The 25,288-nt window shown below is 37.8% G+C and overlaps 1 protein-coding gene across 2 annotated transcripts in view; it reads right to left on the reverse strand.

Annotated features, from left to right (window-relative positions):
• Positions 1 to 590: 590 nt before the first annotated feature.
• Positions 591 to 25,288, reverse strand: part of Rundc3b (RUN domain containing 3B) — a 114,042-nt gene continuing 89,344 nt past the window's right edge. Inside the window, exons 8-11 of one of the 2 annotated variants that reach the window (XM_021190718.2) lie at positions 23,818 to 23,975; positions 15,933 to 16,079; positions 5,097 to 5,218; positions 591 to 2,870 (exon numbers count right to left, since the gene is read on the reverse strand). In XM_021190718.2, the coding sequence (XP_021046377.1) occupies positions 2,725 to 2,870; positions 5,097 to 5,218; positions 15,933 to 16,079; positions 23,818 to 23,975 (573 nt within the window). In that variant the 3' untranslated portion in view covers positions 591 to 2,724. The remainder of the gene's footprint in view (positions 2,871 to 5,096; positions 5,219 to 15,932; positions 16,080 to 23,817; positions 23,976 to 25,288) is intronic. The other variant, XM_021190719.2, reaches the window with a different exon arrangement.

A 25,288-nucleotide genomic window follows, 5' to 3' on the forward strand; every position in this document is an offset into this window, starting at 1 on the left:
GAACAACAATATGAACTAACCAGTACCCCCTGAGCTCATGTCTCTAGCTGCATATGTAGCAGAAGATGGCCTAGTTGGCCATCATTGGGAAGAGAGGCTCCTTGGTTTTGCAAACTTTATATGACCCAGCACAGGGGAAGGCCAGGGCCAAGAAGTGGGAATGGGTGGGTAGGGGAACAGGGGTGGGGGGCGGGTATGGGCAACTTTCGGGATAGCATTTGAAATGTAAATAAAGAAAATTTAAAAAAAGAAAAGAAAAAAAAAGAAATTCAGAATATATCAAAAATTTTGTCAGTTTCATATTAGAAGAGTTGTAATGTCACTAAGTGATAGGAATTTTTCAACTTCTCTCAATTACTTGGGACCATTGTCCTACATGTATTCAGTAACTCTCAAAATGTCATGTGCTCTATAAGGAATATTTTAAAAGTATATATAATATTCAATCTCAATAGAAGGTTTTTCTCCAATCATATTCATTAGTGTGTTGGGTTTAATTAGTCCTCAATATTTATTCTATGTGCTGAAATAGAAGTTCAGTGAACACTTGAACCAGGTAAATATTTGTGTCAAGGAAAAGACCAGTACTCTATGGTTAAAAAATCTTTAATATACATGCAACAAATATAGTACATCAAGGCAACAAAATACAGATGGAAAGATAGACATAGCCAGCATTCTTTGTGGGTTTCTGAAAAATAAACAGTACCACTGAAAATTAAAGACTGAGACACTGTTCACTCATGCAAGCATTACAAACTGCATCTAGCTCGAAATCAACTGTAGAAACTTGGGTTCCACAGTAGCAGATGAACTTTATATCAAGAACTCCAATAATGGAGGGAAAGCCATGATCCTCAGGTGTCATGTCTCAGTCCACAGTTAGCAGCAGGGATATGTCACAAACTAATGTGTCTATCAGACAGATCTGAAAAAGTGTACCAACTGGGGAATCTTGTATTCCCTACTACTTTATAAAAATGTATGAAAAGATCTTACCAAGGTTTTATATCTGAAAAATCATAAGTGACAGGTGAGAGCAGGCCATGGTGATAAAGCAGTAAACACTTTGACAGTTCTTAGGAAAGTAGAGGTGTGCCCACGACCAGCCTAAATTCCCAACATTCCCATGACCATCTAAGTCCCCATGCAGCCTGCTGCAGGCCCGCTGTCTTTATTTGCTATTCCTGACACTACATAAATGTGGCTTTGGCCACTGTACTCTTAATATGGTGTACACACTTCAGAGCAGATGGAGGTGCTCTGTTTTAATACACGAGCCTCAGGAACAAAGCGCTTAGTTTGTTCTGAGCCATCCAATGCAATGTGTGTCTTGAGCTTGCAGCAGGCCTCCTTTGCTGCAGAGATTAGTGTCTACACTGCCGCACATGCGCACTGGTCATGTTACTACTGATTGAGTCCACACCATGAGACCACACTCCAAGCATTTCCCAGAACCTCCCGCCCCTACACTTTGGATACAAGGAGTGAATGTGTGAGCGCAGCACTCCTCAGGAAGCTTTTAGGAGGGATACGTTTCCTACGTGTCACAGCTGCTCAGTTTAAATATAAAAGTTAACAGACAAGAGTGAGCACTGTGGCCCCTCCATGAAACAGTATAGGAAATGTCTTTGGCACACTTGTTTTCCTCCTATGACCCACTAGAGAATATATACTTCATACATGTTCATTTTCAATACGATGGAATTTCTAGGGACATGTGTAGCTGTTTTAAAAATTGTAAAAAACAAAAATTGAAACACAGCTCTTTAAAAAAAATCTGTTTTCCTACAGAAGTATAGTTTTTTAAACACTAAGATCAGTTTGAAAGATGAGAAATCATGGCATAGTGGTAATGGCTCTGAAACACCCAATATGTAACTCATTGTTGCACACAGGGAAAATAGCCTTGTAGCTCAGACGTAAATCCACAGTAAGATATCCTGGTCACTCGGGAACTCTTTCTTTAAAAACCATCATCAAAATCATTAATTCAACTGGAAACTTCTGATGTTAGTCACCCCTTGCCAACGTTAGTTCTGAAGTTTGAAATGTTCCCAATGTCTCAGGCATACCTGGGAAAAGAAGTCTAAGAAATGTATTCATTTTCTGATATATAAGATGCTTTTCCTCCATACCTGACAAATTTAGTCAGCAACCGCCTAAAAAGGCACATTTCTACAAACTTCATGAAATGCTAAAAGTTGGTACCAACTGGTAAAAGGAAAGCTTAAAGAGCCACTGTGTGGTTGTGGCTGGAGACTTCCCCTTACAGCATGGTACAAAGACATCAGACTGCAGGAAGTACTTCATGGAATTAGTTGCCTTTTGTGCAAATTTAACCACCAAATAAAGGAGCAAAAGAAACTGCTAAGCTTAAGTCTCTGGGGTAAAACCTGGACTTGGTCTTTGGACACCAAGACATATTTAAACAAATATAAAAAACAACTATGTACAATTATAATGAATTCAGACACTCTTTGTAAGAGTTTTAAAGCCTAATCAACTTTAAACATCCTCAGTGACAAATGTAATATTCTAAAAAGAAAAATAGGGGGACTTCTATGCTTTTCCCTCAGAAATTTAAACGGGCTGGACTGAAATCTCCAAACAACAAAATGTCACCGCATGTACCAGAATATAAAATTTCAAAATCTCCCAGCAGTCAAACTTATGTAAACAGAATATTTACAATACAGAAACTTTGGGTTTTTATGTAGTCTTTCAGGATGGAGTCAGGCCTGGGCTTGTTATCTCCGTGGTGGGGCTTGCGAGGCAGTCATTGGATTTTAGGCTTGTTAGGGACTTGTAACTTGCCACTGATGTCAGTGACCCACAAAGGCCAAGAAGTGAGGGAGTATCTTCTTTACCTGGACATCAAGATAAAAGCACACAAAAGTAACAGCTTTCATGAATCACTACAAGACCAAAAAACCAGGGGAAACTCCCATAGCTTCTAGAGTAGTGACAATGTATCGATGCGGCTAAACCTATTTTATTATCTAATATCTCCTTTAAAAATATTATGTTTTTCTTAAAACATTTTGGTATGGTACTTTGAGATAATGCATCTTGGAGCAAAAATGTAGTTTACCTTTTATTTACTGACTTACTTATTATATATATATATATATATATATATATGTATATATACATATATATATATATATGTATATATACATATATATATATGTATATATACATATATATATATATATATACATACACACACACACACACACACACACACACACACACACACACACACACTCTGGGTGTCCTGGAGCTCACTATATAGACCAGGCTGGCCTCAAATTCAGAGATTCCTGTACCTCTACCTCCAAACTCAGGGATTAAAAGCATGTGCCACCATGTCTCTACCCTCCGTTTTTGAGAATATATTCACACTTTGTCACCCAATAAAGAGAAAAGAATACTCAACTAAATAAGAGTAACTGTGGCCAAACCGGAGAGAATATGAGAATCCTGTACTTATATTAAGAAGTACAGTAGAAACAAACCTATCCTGATCAGACATTACTCACTAGCTGACCATTTATTTCCTGTCTCCTGAGCACTGGGATCTGTGATTTTAATTATAGCGTTGTTTCATTGCTTTATTTCTGGCGTGTGTGCCACAGAGTGTGTGGAAAGGCAACTTCCAGGAGCTGGTTTTCACTTTTCACTAAACATCTCCAATGAAGAGCAGAAAAGGAAGAAGTTCTAGAATTACACACTCGTGGCTTGACTGAGTTCTCAGCAGCCTCAGCTATATGTCTTAAAAATGTATGCTTAAAATCTAAAAGAAGTTATTTAAAAACCTTAAAAAGAGAAATAGAGAAAATAAATTGGTTTATAATATAATCCAAAAGAATGACATACTTAGAAGTAAATAAAATAATTAGACACTTAAAATTTTCTACCATATGTATCTACTCTGGAGAGACTAGACAAATGCTACTCTCAGGCTCAATGAGAGAAACCCTCCTTAGGGTGAATGGAGGTAATGCAGAGATCTCTAACAATACAAGATGTTGAGAATAAAAAGAAGTAAGGGCTCAGCCCTGACTAAGACATTTGTACCCCCACTTTTGCAACATTTTCAGAAAGGGGAAGCACAAAACATGCAAGAACCAAAGGCCTGTGAAATGCCAACTTCTTAGCTATCATAAACTCTGAGCAACTGTGCCTACGTGCACTGGGCCCCCACAACACTGGGGCTCTCTAGCAGTCATAGTGAGCGAGGAGCTCACAGCGCTCGCTTACTGCTGGGAAGAGAGTGGGAGGGTATAGCATCCAGTTGTATAGCCCCTGGTGAACACACAGGCCACCCTAGTTAAACTCTGTGGGACACAAACAAGACTAATGAATATGAGGAAAAGATTTGTGAGGAAGAGCAGGGGCTTGCAGGTGTGGGAGGGAAATGAGAGGCTGAAGGAAACCAGAATGCATTAAAACATGTGTGACATGTCATGAACACAACTTAATTATTCTTAATGTTTATCTATCTGAATATGTGCATGTGTGTACCTATGTGGACATGCCTGTAATCCCAGACTTTAGAGGCAGAGTCAAAAGGGTTACAAGTTTAAAGTCAGTGTGGGCTACATAACAGTTTGTTCTTAAAGTCCAGGCATGCTAAACTACTCACCAATACCATTGTCATCTCCTTACTGTCTTAGTTAGGGTTCCTATTGCTGTGATGAGACACCTTGGGCAAAGCAAGTTGGGGAGGAAAGGGTTGATTCAGCTTACATTTCTACATCATAGTTCATCACTGAAGGAAGTCCAGGTAGTAACTCAAAACAGGGCAGGAACCTGGAGGCAGGAGCTCAGGCAGAGGCCATGGAGGGGTGCTGTTTACTGGCTTGCTCCCCATGGCTTGCTCGGCCTGTTTTCTTATAGAACCCAAGACCACTAGCTCAGGATGTTACCACCCACGATGGGCTGGGCCCTCCCCATCAATCACTAATTGAGGAAATGTCCCTAGGCTTGCCTACTACCCAAACCTACCGAGGCCTTTTCTTACTGTGGTTCCCTGCTCTCAAATGACTTTAGCTTGTGTCAAGTGGATGTAAAATCAGCCAGCACACTACCTTCACCGATGAAATTCAATGAGTCTTGCTTTCCATCTCCTTCTTGTGAGTGGCTGGGGTCCAACGAGGCCTGAGAAAGGCTAACTTCTGCTGATAACTGGTCAAGGCTTTGGTAACTTTTACTGAAAAGAAGGATAAAAAAGTTATTGTAACTTCTTCTCACAAAGGACAATAACTTTTGATAAACCTCAATGGTTTATAATGCATTAAAGTTGTGACTAATTTTCTCATGCCTTCCCTAAATTTTGCCTTTATTATGGTTTATGTGGGATTTCCATTATACTTTTCTCCTTACCTATTTTGGAAGCTTATCTAGTTTGTTCATTGAAAAACAGAAAAGAATAATAATTTTTCAAGCAAATCAACACTATCAAATTAATTATTTATTATCCAGACAATTAAAATAGGAACTTCTAATTAGGTTATTATAAAGTAGGAGCAGAAAAACCTAAGGAATAATACCAATAAAGAAACAAATGGCATAGTTTAATAATGACCTATCATTTCGAGTACTTCAGGATTCCTTAGTGCCTTGAAATAATCACTGACAGCTGATATTCAACAAAAACAATTATTATAAATTACTGTAATTTAAGTTTTAAATTTTTGACTAATAAATATTTATTATATTAATAAACCATCAATATATTAATCCCCCTCTCTGTTTTAAGTCCTTTTGAATTATGCTAATTGCTTAGATTAATTACATCAGAGGATACTTCAGTTTGAAGTGAAAGGTTAGCAAAAGCTTATTATTAATCTTTCCTCAAATTTAGTTTTCAGGATAAGGTTAACAAAAAGATATATTCAGGTTTGGAATTGATCATTATTTACTAATAAAAGTGGCAGTAGACTAAGAAAAGTAGGTTTTTTTAAGCTGAATGTCTTTCATTAGATATTCAGAAACTACATAAATCCACAGATACATATTTTATAATAATATCTACAAGAAAGCACATATGAAGCAAATGATTTCCTTCATGGTTGTGTATATATATATAACATGGGTAGACCTGGTCTCAGATCTGCAAAGGCACATATATTAAAAATGTTTCAAAATGTTGGGTTTAGTGGTGCATTGCCTTTAATCTCAGCATTTGGGAGGCAGGAGGAAGTGGATTTCTGTGAGTTTAAGGCAAGCTGGTTTTATATAGCAGGTCCACCTAAAGCTAAACAGTGACACCCTGTCTCATGGAAAAAGTTTTGAATACTTATGCCCAGATATTGTCTTGTGCTAGCCGGACTCTTAACTAAAGTGAGGAGGAAATGGAAAAATATTTCTTTACTAAGAAGTAGATTGTGTTTTAATAATAACAATTTGAAAATTACACTAATAATAACAACAAAAAGCAGAGACCAATAAGTTTACTAAACTAGCAATTACTTTAAATTAGTTGGTATTTATTTCCCATCAATATTATTAAGATAAAATTTTATAGGCTGCCATAGTGATAGAATATAGAATATAATATAATATATAATTCTATAATAGAATAGAATATAGAAATAGAATCAGGAATCCATTTTTCATGTCTCTGAAGTGCAAAATGAGATGGCAGAATGACTTTACTAACAATGCAAACAATACTCTCAATTTATAATGACTTCTCAAATGTTTGTATATAAAAACCTTTTATTTTAAGTCAGTACATTTCTGATATAGCAGATACTTAGAAAGCTATGTGCTATACAATAAAGTGAAACCCAATAATTATAATGCACCTGGTATATGTTAAAACACAGTGCTATCCCATTTAAATGATAAACATTTATGACTCACATGCGTATAAGTATATATATTCACATATAAAACTTATTCAGTACTTAAAAGTACCTTAGGAAATTAGACCATTACCTCTTTTACTTTGTTGTAAGGTCACAGATAGAGTAAATAATCCTAGCCATTGGGCCTTGGACTGACCTGTTCTCCTAGTTACGTCACCTCCACTCTAGCATCAGAAGGAAAGATCTGCCTTCTTGTTCTATTAGAGCTTCTCAAAGAGCAGCTTCATTTGCTGAGACAGACCCTGAGAACTGTATTCAAGTATTCTGTTCTTGTAAATTTCACTTGGTTTTCAATAAAATCGTTTATCCTTAGCTATGGAGGATAGTAAAAACATGGGCTTTTGGTGTGTGTGTGTGTGTGTGCCTGTGCACAAACAGGCAGCAGAGCAGGCCTTCACATATGTCCCTCTATAGACCTCTCCATCTTACTAGTAGGTTTCTCTCTGAAATGGGGGCTTGCTGTTTCAGAGAAGCTGACTCTTGCAATCCCTCCCCACCCTGGGCTTAGGGTTACAGATATGATCAACCACGTCCAGTTTTCAACATGGGTGCTAGAGATTCAAACTCAGGCCCTCAGGCTTACAGACCAAGCACTTTTATCCACTAAGCCATTTTCATAGCCTTAGAACACAGGACACTACTGAGTAATTTTAGACATTTCATCACAAATTATTTTCTATGTTCAATTTGTAGAATTCTTGCTTTTAAACTGGTGAATTGAATTTCTGACACTTTTTCATCATAAAGATGGGTTAATATTTTTAATTTAAAAATTATATGAAGAAACATTTAAAAACAAAATACCCATAAGCAAAAGGCAGGAATTTATTGACTACTGTAGTATATTACAATAGCTTCCAGGTCTGCAGCTTATTAGAGGGAGGAAATGCTGAAAGAGATCCTGAGGAAAACTGCTGGGTGAGCGTCCCACATAGCTCAGGTCCAGAAGGACCTGAAAATCCAAATTGAGGCTAAACCTATTCTTCAGTTTTTCACAGTTGGCAACAATCCTTGAGTCTAAAGTTTCTAGTTAATTAAATGAAATGAAAGTAGAAACAGAATTTGGAAGCAATGATGTTTTAAAACAACAACAAATATTTCATCCTGAAATTAAACACTTTAATAAGACCTTATGGCCGGGTGTTGGTGGCGCACGCCTTTAATCCCAGCACTTGGGAGGCAGAGGCAGGCGGATTTCTGAGTTTGAGGCCAGCCTGGTCTACAAAGTGAGTTACAGGGCAGCCAGGGTTATACAGAGAAACCCTGTCTCAAAAAAAAAAAAATAGTAAGACCTTATGATACACTCCACCTTCCTTATTGAAGATGAAGACAAACCTACCAACAGAAAGGAGGCTTCAGCTTCAGATATCAAAGAATAGGGTTTAGATTATACAATGGTACCTGATTTCCAGCAAAACTCATTCTCATAAATATTTGTAGGTTTGTACTAAGCTGTCTATAGGAGCTGTCTCATTAAAAGCTCATAGCTAAGTCCTGAGAATCCTACACACAATAACATCATGACATTGAAATGTATCCACAGAGATACATAAACTATATATATATATTGCTATTTCTCAGAACAGAATGTTTATAAATAAGTAGTTTAAGTATATAATGAGAACCCCAAATAGCATATATTCTGACAACACAAAAACCTGTAGTTTAATACATTCCACTATGTTAAATTTAATTTAAACTTGTAAGAATGGTATCATATGTCATTGGTAGTCTTATCTCGGTCAATTATTAGAACAAATGATATCATTTTATAATATATTTTTGCTTAAAAGATGTTCTAAAGTCAGTAATTCCTATTATCCAGTAGTCAGTGAACAATACATTGTGTGATACACAGAGGAAAATAAGTATCATCCACAGGGAGAAAGGAAACCCTGTGCATGATCACTGCAGTCCACAGACTCAGAGAGGATAAGTGTCAAGAGGGCTCCAGGGGGGAAGCATGGATCTCCCTGCGAAGGGAACTAGAGTAGATTTTGCAGCTGTCCTGGAAACAAATGGGGGTGGGAACAGGAGGAATCAAGTGGGGGAAGCGAGGGGTGGAGGGAGAGAGTATGGAGAGAGACAGCTTTCCAGGTGTAGGCATTTAGGGACGATATGGAAACCTAGAGCAGTGGAAACTTCCTGGTACTTATGAGGGAGGCCTAATAATGGAGGATATGGGACTTGAACAAGCCATCTTCTGTAACTAGGCAAGGTTTCCAGTGATGGGACTGGGACATCAACCAAACCACAAAACCTTTGAATTACAACTCGTCCTGCCTGCAAGATGGGCTGGGACAATGGTGGCTCAGAACTTGTGGGAATGGCTAACCAATGATCTAACTTGAGGCCCAAGCCATGAGAGGACACCTGTGCCTAACACTGCTGAGAGGGCAAGGAACTAGAGGCTAGATAGCCTAGAGACCTAAAAGTATAACCAATCATGGTAGGAAAAAACCACCACCACCACCACCACCCCCCCCAAGCCAATGAAATGATTCCTAATGATATTCTGCTATACTCATATACTGGCACCTGGCCTAGTTGTCATCCGAGAGGCTTCCTTTTGCAGTTGATGGGAGCAGATGAAGAGAGCCACAGTCAAACACTGGGTGTCGCTTGAGGAACCCCATGGAAAAGGGGGAAGAAGGATTGTAGGAGCTGGAGGAGTTAGGATACCAGAAGAACATGGCCAACAGAATCAACTAAGCAAGGACCATAGGTGCTCACAGAAACTGAAGCATAGAGCATGTATGGGTCTGCACTATGTCTTCTGTATATACAGTGTGGTTATTTAGCTGGGGGTTTTGTGGGACTTCTAATAGTGGGAATAGGGGTGTCTCTCACTTTTGCCTGCTCTTGGGACACCTTTCCTCCTATTGCATTGGCTTGTTCAGCCTTGATATGAGGGTTTGTGCCTACTCTTATTGTATCTTATTATACTATGTATGGTTGATATCCCTGGGAGGCCTGCTCTTTTCTGAAGGAAAATGGAGGAGCAGTGGATCTGGGGGAGAGGGAAGGTCAGGGGCTGGGAACTGGGAAGAGAGAAGGGAGAAGGGGCTGTGGTTGGATGCATTGTATGCGAGAAGAATAAAGAAAACAAAGAAAAAGAAAGAAATTGTGTGCATAATATTCACAGGCATATGCATGCACATGGAGACAAAGAAGCTAATTTTCTCTCTTTTTTTCCCACAGGGATATGTTTAATAATAAAGCTGTCAAGGCCGGAGAGATGCTCAGCTGTCAAGAGCATTGGCTGTTCTTCCAGAGGATCCAGGGTCAGTTCCCAGCACCCACATGGCAGCTCACAACTATCTGTAACTCCAGTTCCATGGGATCTGGCAGCATCACACAGACACTCATGTACACAATGTGCACAAAACATAATAAAATAAAGTCACATTTATAAAAAAATACAATTGTCATTTGCTGTAGCAGAGTGTCTACAGACTCTTAATCTACTCTAATTAACATAGGGATACAGGGGAAACTTGTTAGAAAACAATCCATATGAGTTAGGTTAAGTTTCTACATACACATTCTGAAATATTTTTGGAGCCTTGGTGCCTTAGAGATAATAATTACACAAATATTCAAAAAACACACGTGGGAGGAATCCTAAAACAAGTAGAGTAAGAGTTCTTTTGCAGACGCCTTGAGTTTGGTCCCCAGCATCTATGCACATCTATGCAGACTGCCTCACAACCACCATAACTCAGGGGATCTGGCCCCACAGATTCCTTATGCACCTGCTCTCAAATACTATTACATTCCCCCACCCAACACACACACAAGTTTAAAAAAAATAAACATTTTAAAGGAGAAAAAAAAACCTTTAAACCTCATTAGATCATGAAAACCGTACTGTCAGGCTGTCATAACTTTGCAATTTGAGTGGCAGCCAAATTGAGAGCCAATGATACATTTAAAGGATTAAAAAGCTTAAGAAGGGGCAGGTGAGTATGGCTTAGTAGGTACAAAGTGCTTGTCACCAAGTCTGAAAACCTGAGTTTGATCCCAGGTACCCGACTGGTGGGACAAGAGAACTGACTCCCACACATATACCCATACAAGCTAAATAAATGCAAAGTAAATAAGTAACAAATAAACAAATTTTTAAAAAAGAATAAGAGGAAAATTGAAACCTGATGCTGATGAGGCTGAACTTTGGGGATAAGAATGAGTGAGAGAGATAACACTTTAACAAGATAAGTCGAGAAGTTCAGGTGACCTAAACTGCATGTATAAAAAGGAGAGTAAAACAAAACTGTGGTGGTTTGAATATAGCCTCCATAGATTTATGTGTTTGAATGCTTGGACATAGGGAGTGGCACTATTAGGAGGTGTGGCTTTATTGGAGGGGGTGTGGCCTTGTTGGAGGAAGTGTATCATTGTGTGTGTGTGTGTGGGGGAGCTTTGGGGCCATATATGCTCAAGGTATGCCACTGTGGTACACAGTCTCCTTCTGCTGTCTTTGGATATAAATGTAGGATTATCAGCTCCTTCTTCACTGCCGTGCCTGCCTGGAAACTGCCATGCTTCCCACCATGATGGTAACTGTAAGCCAGTTCCAATTAAATGTCATCTTTTACAAGAGTTGCCTTGGTCATGGTGTCTCTTCACAACAATAAAAACCCTAAGATAAAACTTACAGGAAACAAAAAGTAAACACTCATTGTATGCTGTGTTATGAAAACATACCAATATGTTTAGTTCTTGTTGAGATTTTACTGTGATTTGCCTCTGCCTCTCAAGTGTTGGAACTAATGGCATGCACCACCACACCTGGCTTTATCAATTTTTACCATATTGCCATGTGTGAAATAAAAACAAAAAAGGATCTTACATCTGGCATGGCTTATATTGCTATGTCTATTTAACAAACAAACAAACTAGGAGTAGTATACTTAAAGTTTAATAAACAATATAATTAATAGCAATAAATTTCAGATCTGTTGTGAGAGGGGTCCTTCTGTGGTTACAGATCTTAACCCAGTTATCCAGTAGATTAATATAAAAATATAATTTCTAAATGTAAATTAAATATGAAAATCAAGATCAACACATTAATTACATCAGAACCATACACTGTGACATAGCTAAGCAGGACGCCATAAGTCAAAGGTGCCATCACTTCTTTTGGTTTCTAGTAACAAAGTGGTGTAAGTTGGTTTCTATTCAAACTTATACCTAACTTAGGCCTGTACTTTTTAATGACAAGCTAATTTTCAGCCAACCCAAAGGGCCAACTTGTCACATCAGCCCCAAAGAAGACCTGTGCCTCTTCCCTCTATGACAACCCATTAGATTTACACATTTGCTAGTAGCTTAAATAAGCACCGTTAAGCCCAACTTGTCCTGAGCCTTCTTTTTTAAAAATTTTTTACACTCCACATTCCATTCCCTAACCCCCCACCCCCTCCCCATCCACCCTTCGACTGCTTCACTTCCCATACCTCCTCCCCAGCCCCCTGTCTCCATGTGAATGCCCCACCCATCACCCTGCCTGACTTCTAAACTCTCTGGGGCCTCTGTCTCTTGAGGGTTAGGTGCATCATCTCTGAATGAACTCGGACCCAGAAGTCCTCTACTGCATGTGTGTGTTGGTGGCCTCCTATCAGCTGGTGTATGCTGTCTGTTTGGTGGTTCAGTGTCTGAGAGATCTCAGGAGTTCAGATTAATTGAGACTGTTGGTCCTCCTACTGCTGGTCGCCCTTCTCCTCAGCTTCTTTCAGCCTTCCCTATTTCAACAACAGGGGTCAGCTGCTTCTGTCCATTGGTTGGGTGCAAATATTTCCATCTCTTTCAGCTGCTTGTTGGGTCTTTTGGAGGGCAGTCATGATAGGTCCCTTTTTGTGAGCGCTCCATAGCCTCAGTAGTGTCAGGCCTTGGGACCTCGCCTTGACCTGGATCCCACTTTGGGTCTGTTGCTGGACCTTCTTTTCTTCAGGTTCCTCTCTATTTCCATCCCTGTAATTCTTTCAGACAGGCTTAGGTTAGCTGGTAGGTTAATCTCACAGAGCTTTGGCCATTGTACCCCTTTTGCAGGAGAAACTTACTAACACCAACACTACTGTATTGTAGGGCCAGCTACAGAGGTGACAATACTTATTTAAAGAGACCTAGCCACCTCCATAATCTGTAGGTTATCATAAATGATGATAATGTCTGCTTAGTTTTTAAACATTATTTATAGAAAGTTCCCTATCCTAAAAACCCAGACCTATATGTTTAAATGAAGTAGTTGGAATTACATACTCAGAATGATAAATCAATTTTCTATAAGACTCAGAGAGCAGATCTTGGAATGTGAGATGGGCATACATCCTTTGTACATAAGACTAGCGAAAAATCATGTCAACTATTAATAGTCATTGAGAAGCTATTAAGTACAAGATGATGCATTTGACCCTTAGGCCCTACTCTCAGTATTGTACATACAAAAAGCGAAAGTTAAGGGAAGGAAGCATCACTTGGTGTCACACAGTAACCAATTAGCAGTGGCTACTGACAATACTGCATTTGAACTCCAGGTCCAGAATCCCCTGTACTAAACCACACCTAGACAGGCTTTGCTCAGGAATAGCAGGCTCATCTAAAAATAGCAAGAACATATGAGGACAAGTCAGGTGAATGAGATAATTCTAGAGAAGGGTATTTTCCTTCCTCAGCTGATGTGTGAGTCAAGAAGCACAACTTTAAACTCATGCTGAGCAGGGGAACAAGGCTGTTCCCTTGCCTTTAGACTGTAATCACTTGGAGTGATGCAATGTTGCTTTGTAACATTATACATGCAGATGTAAAATAGCAATAAATATTCCACTTACAGTTCTTTGTTTTTTATTTTTACTAGTACTGTGTGTGTGTGTGTGTGTGTGTGTGTGTGTACGTACGTACATGGCTAAGACACACACACTTTGGGTTCTTTATTGATTCCTTTATAGGTATCTCTGTGGGTAGGTTAAAGTATACATCTTCTGGCTAAAATATTTTACTTCCTTTTTTTAAAAACCATTTCACAATGAAGTGGATGTTGTGAAGAAAGTCTTTGATTTTGCAGATTTAATATAGTCACAATGAGTATGCATCTGCTCATGTTTGTGTGAGTGGGTTTCAGTACTCATGGGTGGTCTGAGGCCAACTTTGGATACTATTCTATTATTCTACTATTCCACAGGAGATGTCCACTTTTTTTAAAGGACCTAAGGATTACCAATCTGGCTGGGCTGGTTGGCTAGTGAGACCCAGGGATCCATCTGGCTCTGCCTCCCCAAGCCTGGGATTATAAGTACTGGCCACTACCTCCAGCTTTTTACATGGGAACTAGAGATCAAATATAGGTCCTCATGCTGGGACATTCAACACTTTAATGACTGGGCTCAGCTCACTGCTCTTGTCACAACAGTGAGCATGTGTACATAATCCATCCGCATGCATATATATATTCATGTGTGTATACACCTCTAGGTCCACATGTGATGTTTGAGACAGGAGCTCTTGGATTGGACAACACTAGCTGGTTAGTGGGTTCCAAGATCTTCCTGTCTTTACCTCCACAGGGTTAGGATTACAGGTATATTCCCCTACTGATTGTGGGGTAAAGGGGATCCAATCTCAGGTCCTCACATTTGAACATAAAGTAATTAATCAACCAACCCATATCCCCAGCTCATCACTGTAAATTTAAGAGCTTCTCATGTGTCAAATATAATGTATTCAATAAATGTATTTCTATAAATTATGTTTTTAATTATAAATTTGAAATACAAATATTATTCTATCAATTAAGTGTGACACAGAAAGGTAAACTTATACTCCACACAGGATATAGCTACTGTAATACTTAACTTATTCATGTAAACACTTGTATGAGTACATACAGGAACTCTGCTAATTTACGGAATGGTCAAAGCCACACCTCAAGTCATACTAAGAAATGACTTAATAGATGAAAAAATTTTCTGATTTATTCCATAAGAAGTCTTCTCATCTCTACTTATCTTTAACAATCAATAAGACAAGAAGAAGCTCGTCTCTAGTACTACTTTTAATAACGCAAGGTCAAATTTAATTTGCATCGTATCATTGATAAACAACAACTCCCAAAATCATAAGAGTAAAGAAGGTGGAAGTAGTGCTTTGCTAAGACATGTCTATGTCTGCTTGGGTAACTAATCAAGAAGCAGAAATTCTAGATGAATGCCAGATGGACAGAAACACAGGCAGGAATGTGTGACTTTGCCAGTGACTTCTAAGCCAGGGGCACTAAAGAAGGGGAAAGATGAAGGGTCAGAGGGAGGGAGAAAGAAAATAGAAAATGGAGAAATAGGTGGAAAGGAGATAAAAAATAAAAGGGGCTGGGAGGGAAGAATATTAGGGAGAAAAGTTAGAAATTTAACTAAAGAAAAATACAGTGGAAACAAATGATTAAGATGAAAAAGTGTTAAAACCCCAAAGATGCTAATACAACCTGATTTTCAAAATCATTTTGCAGCTCATTCAATACTGAGACATTCTGACCAGATGAAAGTCTGGCACACTAGGAAAAAGAAATTATGGCTCAGAGGTAGAGTGACTGTATTATTGCTCTTAAAAATTAGATTGATGAAAATGATCAAAAGTCAAATCCACTGAGAACTTCAGACTTTTATATAATTTTAGAAGATTGAATATGGTATTTTTTTTTAAAATAAGAAATCTAGAAAACTAATTCCAGGCTAGTACATCCTAAAGCTACAATTTCAAAATAGTTGCCTCATGAAAACTAGTTCATAGATACACTTAGGGGATGACTGGAAATCTAACAGAACAGGAGACAGCTGATCTGACCGTACCACCTAGAACTCTTCACATATCTTGCTTCCCCAGGTGCCTTGGCTTCGAATATTCAGACATCTGCTTCTTAAGGGAACCTCATCAAAGCAGTCCTAACGACTGTCTTGGCTAATAATATGTTCAGAAAAATAACTGAGATACCAGAGTGGATAGCCACATGTTTTGGTACAACTAAATGTGTAATTAGTTGGAAAAAAACATTACACTTACTCATACCACTGTTTATTGTGTTTTCGGTAAAGCAAGGTATCCAAGGCAACAGCATTGACATCCAGAGCTCCTGGGGAGGGCCACTGCTTGGTGAGGTGGGCAGTTAACTCTTGTCTTGATCTTAAATCATTATTCTTTAGTACAGTCCTGTGAATATTAAGATGGTGAGTGCTTTTGTCTTTACTCTTTTTTTTCTCAATGGCAGAGGAACCTAACTAGTATGTAGGCCCCAAAGTAATCCTTTACAAATGGCATGTTACTAGGCTGAGCGGACCCACTGGAGCCTCCGCAGGGCAGGGCTGGCTGGGACTCTGCTGCCTCAGCTCCTGCAGCACATGCTTTTTAGACTTTCTCTGCTGGCTAGGATCAACTACTACTACTGTAAATTAGACTTTCTGTCTTCTCCACTGAAGAGAACTCTTCAGTAGAAGAACTAAGGGGTCCAACATCATGTTAAACCTAAACCAAAAGCAATGGCATCCTAGCTAAAACATAGATTCAGTGTCTATGATCTCCTGGTTTGAAAACTCAGAATTACTGAAAATAATTTAACTCAAGCAAAAAGATCAGTTAAAGCAATTAAAAAAAATAAATATATGAAAATTTAAAATTCATGCAATACATTTTAAAATAATATTTTTATTTATTTAAAAAATTCCTCTATTTATTTTCCCTTTTAATTGTAAACACTTTAATTATGTCTGTGAGTGTGTCTGTGTGTGGTATGTACACATAAATACTTTGGCGGCCAGAAGAGGGTGTCAGGTCCCCTGGAACTGCCTTAGACGGAGGGAACTAGACTCTGGTCCTCTACCGAAGTAGTGCATGCTGCCTTTATCTGCCAAGTCATCTCTCCAGACCTATTAAACTGCTTTTGTCAGAAATGACTATTAATGAAGTTTCATAAAAATAATTAAATCAAATATTAACTGTACTAGATGCTATAATCAACTGGCAATCTTTTGCCAAGTTTTTCTTAGAATGTTAGTTGATAAGAACAACTGGCCACAGAATTAAAAATTTGACAAAATTTTAATTTACATGAAGCAACTGATTTTTGTCACAAGACTAATTCAACATCTGAACTGATTAAAGAAAATTTTAAAGCAAAGGTCTTACTATACCTCTCAAAACCTTATAAGTCATCTGTTCAACATGCATTCTCAAACAGAAGTCTATGAGCTTAGTGTGTACTAAGATTCTGGGTCATCATGTCAGCCTACAGCTCCATTCTGGATGCAGGAGAAGGAACTGAGTCAGTAGTTGGCAGCACAATCCTACACTACAATCAGCTAGCATAAACCTCTGATTATTAATGGTGGGTCTACAGAATAACTGGGTTTACATGTCTTAGTGGGCTATGGAATAGTTCTGATTTTACATTGTATTTAATAACTGTCTGCTAAATTATGTGTTTTACTATATACACAGAGAAATATCATCTAATACAGATATTAGATTTTTGTCTTATAATATTATATTAAGAAGTCAGTGAGAATGACTCTTACTAAGATGCTTTTTTTTTTTTTTTCTGGACAGTTGACACAACTCCTTTCACTGGAAAAAGACTTCTATTCTCTCCGTAGGAGGTTTCTACTGCATATCAATGGAAAACTCAGCTTCAAAGCCATGAGGAGATCTCAGGCAACATTCCCATCAGGGTTTGAGAACTACAGTTGTGCATCTGTGAATAACTTGCACTGGCAGACTCTGCTAAGAATGAGTACCAGCACACTTTTCTTTCTTTCTTTCTTTGTACTGTCCAAAACTTTTTTCTTTACTGTCCTATAACTCATTCTGTAGACTAGGCTGGCTTTGAACTTACACAGATCTGCCTGTCTCTGGCTCCCAAGTGAGGGATTAAAGGCACACACTACCACTGCCCAGTACAATTTCTAATTTAAAAGAACTGGTTTCATAAAGGTTACATCATAACAGTTGTCTACAGAAAACTTTTGCCTAAAACTAAATTATGATATTATCTTAAATAAGCTTATTTATTTAGTGTATTGTATTGGGTATGAGAATAACTTATAGGTGTTGGTTCTCTCCTTCTACCTTGCGCATTATGAGAAATGAACTAAGGTCATCAGGTTTGGTAGCAAATACCTTTACCAACTGAGCCTCAGTGTTATCTTTAGACTTTTTATCCTTCAAAATCCTAATTATACTGTTTCTACTGACAGCTGATTGGTTCTTTGAAATGAGCTAGGTTTTCTCTCTTGGGTTCACCACAGAACAGGTAAATGAGTCACGTTAAATTAAAAATTCCATTCTATATTTTAGAATCTTGACAAGAAGTTAATCTGTGTGACAAATATGTAGGCCTATTTGTCTACTCAAGCAGTGGGACCTGACCAAGGTCAGCAGAGAACTTGCCACAGTCGCTAGTATTTCTCCACTCTATTGTCCTGCAAACTGCAGGCAGCTTTCCAGTAAACTCTACTGTAATCAAGAATTAACTGCCAGCTGCCTTGAAACTAGACAATCCCATTATTTTCCTTAAAAATGATACCAAGTTTATAGTAAGACCTATTCAAAGTGACTCACCTAAGATTAGTGAGGCAAGAACATTTTTCTTTCCTTTTTGAATTTTTCCCATGTTATCCTTCATATATTACATGTATTATATCCTTCATATATTACATGTATTATATCCTTCATATATTACATCCTAACTGCAATTTCCCCTCACCTCCTCTTTCACTTCCCTCAGAAAAGAGCAGGCCTTCCAGGGACTTCAAAATACAGCATAACAAGCTACAATAAGACCAGGTCCATATTCTTACATCAAGGCTGGATGAGGCAACCCAGTAGGGTCCCAGAGGCAGACAAAAGAGTCAGAGACAACCCCTGTTACCACTATTAGGAATCCCACAACAACACCTAGCAACACAATCATAACACATACGCAGCAGACCAAGGTCAGATCCATACAAGTTCCCTGACCTCTGTGAGCACACTTGAGTACTGGTCAGTTGATTCTGTGAGCCATGAAGAACATTTTTCTTATTTGTGCCTAGCCTCAAAGTGACTTTACCTTAAATTATCAAATAACTGTTATCTAATCATGTTAAACCAGTGACTAAAGATAAATATTCAGTATTTCAAATTTTCTTAAAACTCTAATAAGTGTTGAAATTAGTGAAATCCAGCTCTAATGGATATATCTACAATGTAACTACTATACCTAAGGCTCAACCACAAAATGTGGCAGATGGATTCTAAAGAGTCAGAGAACCAGAAGTCATTGAGACTGACTCTCCAAATAGCTGCCTGAAGAAGATCTGAACAATAATAGTATTAATAGACATGCTAACACAGAAGGAGGGAAGTCTCATGGAGTCTAACACATAGACAGAGAAATAAAGGAAACTAACGATTGCTGATATGATCCCCCTGTTTATTGCAGAACCTTGGATTGAAGTCCAGATCAGTGCCTAGCCCAATTGTCATCAGAGATGTCTCTTCCTATAGCTGATGGGAGCAGATGCAAAGACCCACAAACCAGACATTAGATAGGGAGACAGCCCAAATTAGAGATCTCCATCAGGTCTCTCCTCTTGGACCTCAGAGAACCCTGCAGAAGAAGGGAAGTAAGAATGGTAGGAGACAGAGTGGTCAAGACCACCACAAGAGGGGCTGGAGAGATGGCTCAGTGGTTAAGAGCACTGACTGCTCTTCCGAAAGTCTTGAGTTCAGATCCCAGCACCCACATGGTGGTTCACAACCATCTCATAACAAGATCTGACTCCCTCTTCTGGAGTGTATTTATATACAAGAAATAAATAAATCTTTAAAAAAAAAAAAAAAAAAAAGAACACCATGAGAATACAGCTCACTGCATTAATTAAGCAAGGCTCATAGAGGCTCAAAGAGCCCAGCACAACCATGGTGGAGAGAATGGAATGTAGCCTAGTGCCTTCCCCTTTAGTCTGCCCAAGCTGAGTTCACACAGCTCAGCAAGGCAGAATGCAAACCCACAGTTATGTGGTGTTCTTATGGGACTTCTAACAGTGCGAGTGGGGTGTGTCTCTTACCCTTCTGCCTGCTTTTGGGACCTTTTCTTCCTACTGCGTTGCCTCACCTAGCCTTGATAAGAGGGTTTGTGTCCGGTCTTATTGCACCTTGTTATGCTATATTCAGCTGACATCCCTAGGAGGTCTGCTCTTCTCTGAAGGGAAGAGAGAACAGGTGGGTCTGGGAGGGAGGGAGGGGACTGGAAGGAGGGGAACTATGATTGAGATGTATTTAAAACGAACAAAAAAATTAAAGGGAAAAACTATAGTCTCTGAAATCATACATACACAAACAATAAAAATGGGAGAAAACCAGTAGCGCCTGTGCTACAATGCCCAGCTATTCTGCTTTCTGTCTCTGATCTTTACTACTTTAACTGCTTTGGTGTTATATGACAGAAATGCTCATAAAGTATGAGTGTTTTGTAGTTCTCCTAACAGTAATTTAGTGATGTATGTAGTACAAGACAATAATGTAATTTATAGTACATATAGTAAGAAATGTTAAACATAAAAGCCAGATGACTGGAAAAGGTTTCAATAAGATTCTTAACCACATGGAAATAAGCATTACCTATCTCTTCTATCTCTTAGTATCCCACTTTTGAGTTTTACATCGATGTATTTAAATGTTTTACTTTCTGCTGGCTGCCTTTATCTTGTCAGAAGGAACAAAAGAAACTCCAGTATCCAGGTCTGATGCAGGCTTCATGACTATGGACTATGGGTGACGGCCCTCAGCATTTAGAAGGAAATGTTCACACTCTCTCTATAGCTGTAAAAACAGACTATTCTGCATCTTAAATCTCAGTAGCATTATGTAGTAAATGAGAATTCTCATGTAAGAATTCTCTCACTCTCCTGCTCTTTGTCTTCTAAAACAGTCGCAAAGGAATCTTGTGAGACAGCTTAAAACAATCTGGAAGATACAGCGCTATTATTTCAAGGTAAATCTGAAGCTTCTAAACTCAAGGAAACAGTCCAACTCTTATCAATCAAAAATGATCCATCTTAATCAATGGATTTTTAAATGTTTATTTTATTTTATATGTATGGATGTTTAGTTTGCATGTATGTCTCTGTACCACATCTGTGCCTATTGCTTATGGAGGCTAGAAAAAAAACCCATCAGATCACCTGGAATTGACGTTATATGTTATAGACAGTTGTGAGCCACCGTGTAGATGCTGGGAATTGAACCTGGGTACCCTGGAAGAATAGCCAGTGCTATTAACCACTGAGCCATCTATACAGCTTCAGACACTTTTTATTTGTTGCTTTATTGTTTTAGTTAAAATATTTTTAAAGGTATTAGAAATAACTGTAAGGTTCCTTTGGAAAAAACAAAAGGATCAATAACAGTTTTATTTTACTATTCTAAAACTATAGCACAGATGAATTATTTTTTCAAACTAAAATATGGGATTCTTCATTTAAATTATTAAAGGTAAAATAAATTTATTAAAGTTTAATTCTTTAATAAAATATATTTAATAAAGTAAACTAACTTTTATTTTATTTACATTTAATTTACAAAGACAAAGGCTTGCTATGTAATAGCCCAGGATGGGTTCAGCCACACGATGCTTCTCCTTTGCTTCTCAGTTCTGAGATTATAGGCTCATGCAATGGGTTCAGCTCATCAAAACAGATTTTATTATGAAAATAGTTAGATGAGCTACAAGCATTACTTACGAAGAAAAGTGCAATTACCTTGTTAATCTTTTAACTATAAAGGAATACCCAGCCATCTCTATTACTTGGGTCTTGCTTTTTCATCCAGTTTAATAGAAGCTAGGGTAATACAGAATGTGCTCTCTATTGACGAGTGACAAACCTTCTGCATTATTAGAAGTAATAGGAACCATGACTGGACATAATTATTTTTATCAATATGCAAACTCCTAGAGAATACAGTGAGTTTTTTGTTTGCTTATTAATAGTATTTCTTACTTTTAAAAGCCATTGCCTGCCAGGTGTGGTGGTACACATCTATTCTCAGCACTCTTGAGGCAGAGGCAGGAGCATCTTTAGGAGTTCTGGGCCAACCTGGTCTACACAGTGAATTCCAAGATTCCAAGACAGCTAAGGCTTCACAGCGAGACTCTCTTTCAAAACTAACAGACAGACAAACCAAAAACAAATAAAAAAAAAACCAAACCAAACCAAAACCAAAAAACCCAACCCCCCCAACAACCAATAAACAAATAAGTAAGCAAATAAGTAAAATAAAAGCTATTTGTCTTGTTTATTTGGTTTTTAGACCATCTCTTATCACATCATATGTACCAACTACAAAGGGGAACTGCATTAACTACAAAAGACAGAATATTTAAGAATATTTGCTTAACTCATTAAAATTTATATCATTAATATGGTGCCAATATACTTCACCTGCTTTTGAGTATTATACACTGAAGGCAAATTTAACTTCTATTATAGTTCAGTTAAAAAAAATGGGTAAATGCAAAGCAAAACCAAAGAAAGACAATTAAATACGATAAAAATTACTGGGTTGTATTTCTTATCAGTATCAATCTCATGTGAGACAAACTGAGAAACTGCTCTATGTTTAAAGTGACTGAACAAGGAGGGATGGGATAGGGGACTTCTGGGGGGGGGAGCGAAGTGGGAAACAGGATAATATTTGAAATGTAAATAAATAAAATATCCAAAAAAAAATCTGAAAACTGAATAAAATAGAAAACACTCTTGAATTGGATGTGGTGACAAAGAAACAAAACTGCACTGAGGGGAATTCTTAGAACAGTTAATGACATTGACACATGAATGATGGAGAAGATTAAGGTATTCAACTAATTTGACCTACAATAGGTGATTTATGGACATTTGTTATATATTAGAGTATCTTGATTCTTAGTAAACATCAGATACACAGAAGCAGAAGGCACAAAAACATGATAACGCGTAAGACATCTAAGTGGTTAAAGATGTGCATATATAGGAGGAGAGGGAGGGACTACAAGGTAAATGTTAAAATCTGATGAATCGTAAAATAAAGATGAAAATTCTGGGTACTCATCTTTATAATTTTTCTGGAAGTCTAATAATATTTAAAAATAATTCTTTAAGAGTAGAAGCTATTGCCGGGCGTGTTGGCACACGCCTTTAATCCCAGCACTTGGGAGGCAGAGGCAGGTGGATTTCAGAGGCCAACCTGGTCTACAAAGTGAGTTCCAGGACAGCCAGGACTACACAGAGAAACCCTGTCTCGGAAAAAAAACAAAACAAAACAAAACAACAACAAAAAAAGAGTAGAAACTATTATGAACATTTTTTAAAAATAAACAATCAACATTAGTTTAACAAAATGGTAAAATTAGTGTGAGTGCTTTGAACAGTGACAAGTGAATGAGCTCTTACCAGAATGCAGTTCCATACACCATAGCTTTGTTCATCTAAAAACTGCTTGCTACAATACATTAAATTGTACAAGTGACATCCTGGCAGAACTGAGCTTGAATGATGATGGTCTATGTGCAATCATTTTGCAGTCAATCGATAGCTAATGCAACTACATAAGAGCTTAGGGCTGAGAATATGCCTCAGGAAGTTTGATGCCTAGCACTGGAAAAACAAAACAGAAACTTAAAAAGTAAAAAAAAAAATCATTTAGAATGTACATTGCATTGAATGCTAAAGATGATTTAAATTTTATCTTATGTTTTATAATTTTTTTCACAATGAAAACATTATTTTTCTAGTAAGGAACAAAGGTAATTTAAAAAGAGTCAGAAGCTTTAAGGGATGCTACTAGATTCCTTGGAATTTAAATCATATAGCAAAGTACATTCCACAGTGGTGTTCATGCATTGTCAAGGTTTTCATAAAAGTGTCTCACTTACAGCTGATCTTGAAGCTCCACAATGATATATTCTAACTGTTCTTTCTCCAATTTGTGGGCCAGATCAGAATCTTCGATCCTCTGAAGTAGTATTTTATTCTGAGAGACAGATTCAGAAAGTTGGTTCTCACGAAGCCGTAAGAGTTCTTCAAGATAACCCTGGAAATACAGTATCGTGATATAAGTTATCTTTATGTCAACTGCAAAACTGTGATATCTTAAGATCAATGCTGAGCACCTTCAGCATTATTTTAATCTATTTCATAATGTAACATCTTAAAATGTTAGAGATGAATGATTTTAACTGACTATAGAAGGTTAATGTGTACCCTGCACTCTTTGACACTATGGCAGAGGGTGGGGTGGGAGACAGGGACTGGTTATGTATTCCAGCTGACCTGGAACTTTCCTATGTCTTCCTGTTCCAGAGTGGAAGGATTATTTAATGCACAAGACATAAATGAGGCTATAGATGACAAACACAGGTTTTCTAAGGCCATGTATATCTAATTGCAAGTACTAATACTCTCCAGTTACACTTTGTATCTACAGGAAACCAACTCTAGATCCACTCTTTAGAAGACATGGAAGGCAGAAGATACCTTCAAAGTAATTACTATTTCTCAGTTGTCAGGCACTGTGTATTTGGTGCTTACAGGAGTTAACAAATACGTTAATTCAACAGTGGGTACAAGGCAGTTTCCAAAACTAACTTTACTATTAACAAACAGGCATAAAACCCAAGAGTCTGAAAACACTATCTCATTTCTAGGTATGCATGCCCATGCTTTTTTTCCCATTGAGATCTGCTTCTTTTGTCCAACATCTCCTGATAAACTACAAGGCTAATTGCTTAGTACCACCAGAGCCTTGTTTATTATAAAGATTTATTTTGGAAACAGAAACTTCTTTCTCTGTACCAAGACTAAAGTTGTTGGTATTTTGTTTTTGTTTTTAGTTTCTTACTACTACTTTCTTTCAGCCAGCTGTCACCTTTCTCACGTAAGAGAAATTACTAGTGACTAGCAAAAGGACTGGTCAGTGTTGGCTGGGGCAAGATGTAATGGCCAGGTGATGAGAGAGTCATCTGTTTAAACTCTTCTCAGAGGCAACAAAAGATTCACGACCAAAGTATAACTTTACAAGTGTCTTTGGCATATAGTTTCACATCTTTAGGCATGCCACAAGTAAGCTACTGCTGAATCAAGGATTCCTTCCTACATATTAGACAGGGGCCTCATGGAAAGATGTTTCAAGACTAGTTCAAGACAATGTGTAAACACTTTAGAAAATTGGACCAAAAAAAGATGCAAAACACGAGTGAGCAAAGAAAAGCTACTATTAAAATGCTCATTTCTTTTACTATTGAGAAACCAATATATTCCTTTCCACATTGCCATTTATTTATTTACTGATTGGTTGATTGATTGATTGATTGTATTTTTTATCTGTATTTTGCCTGCACAAATGTT

The sequence above is a fragment of the Mus pahari genome, chromosome 2, assembly GCF_900095145.1.
Source record: "Mus pahari chromosome 2, PAHARI_EIJ_v1.1, whole genome shotgun sequence".
Taxonomy (NCBI): Eukaryota; Metazoa; Chordata; class Mammalia; order Rodentia; family Muridae; genus Mus; species Mus pahari.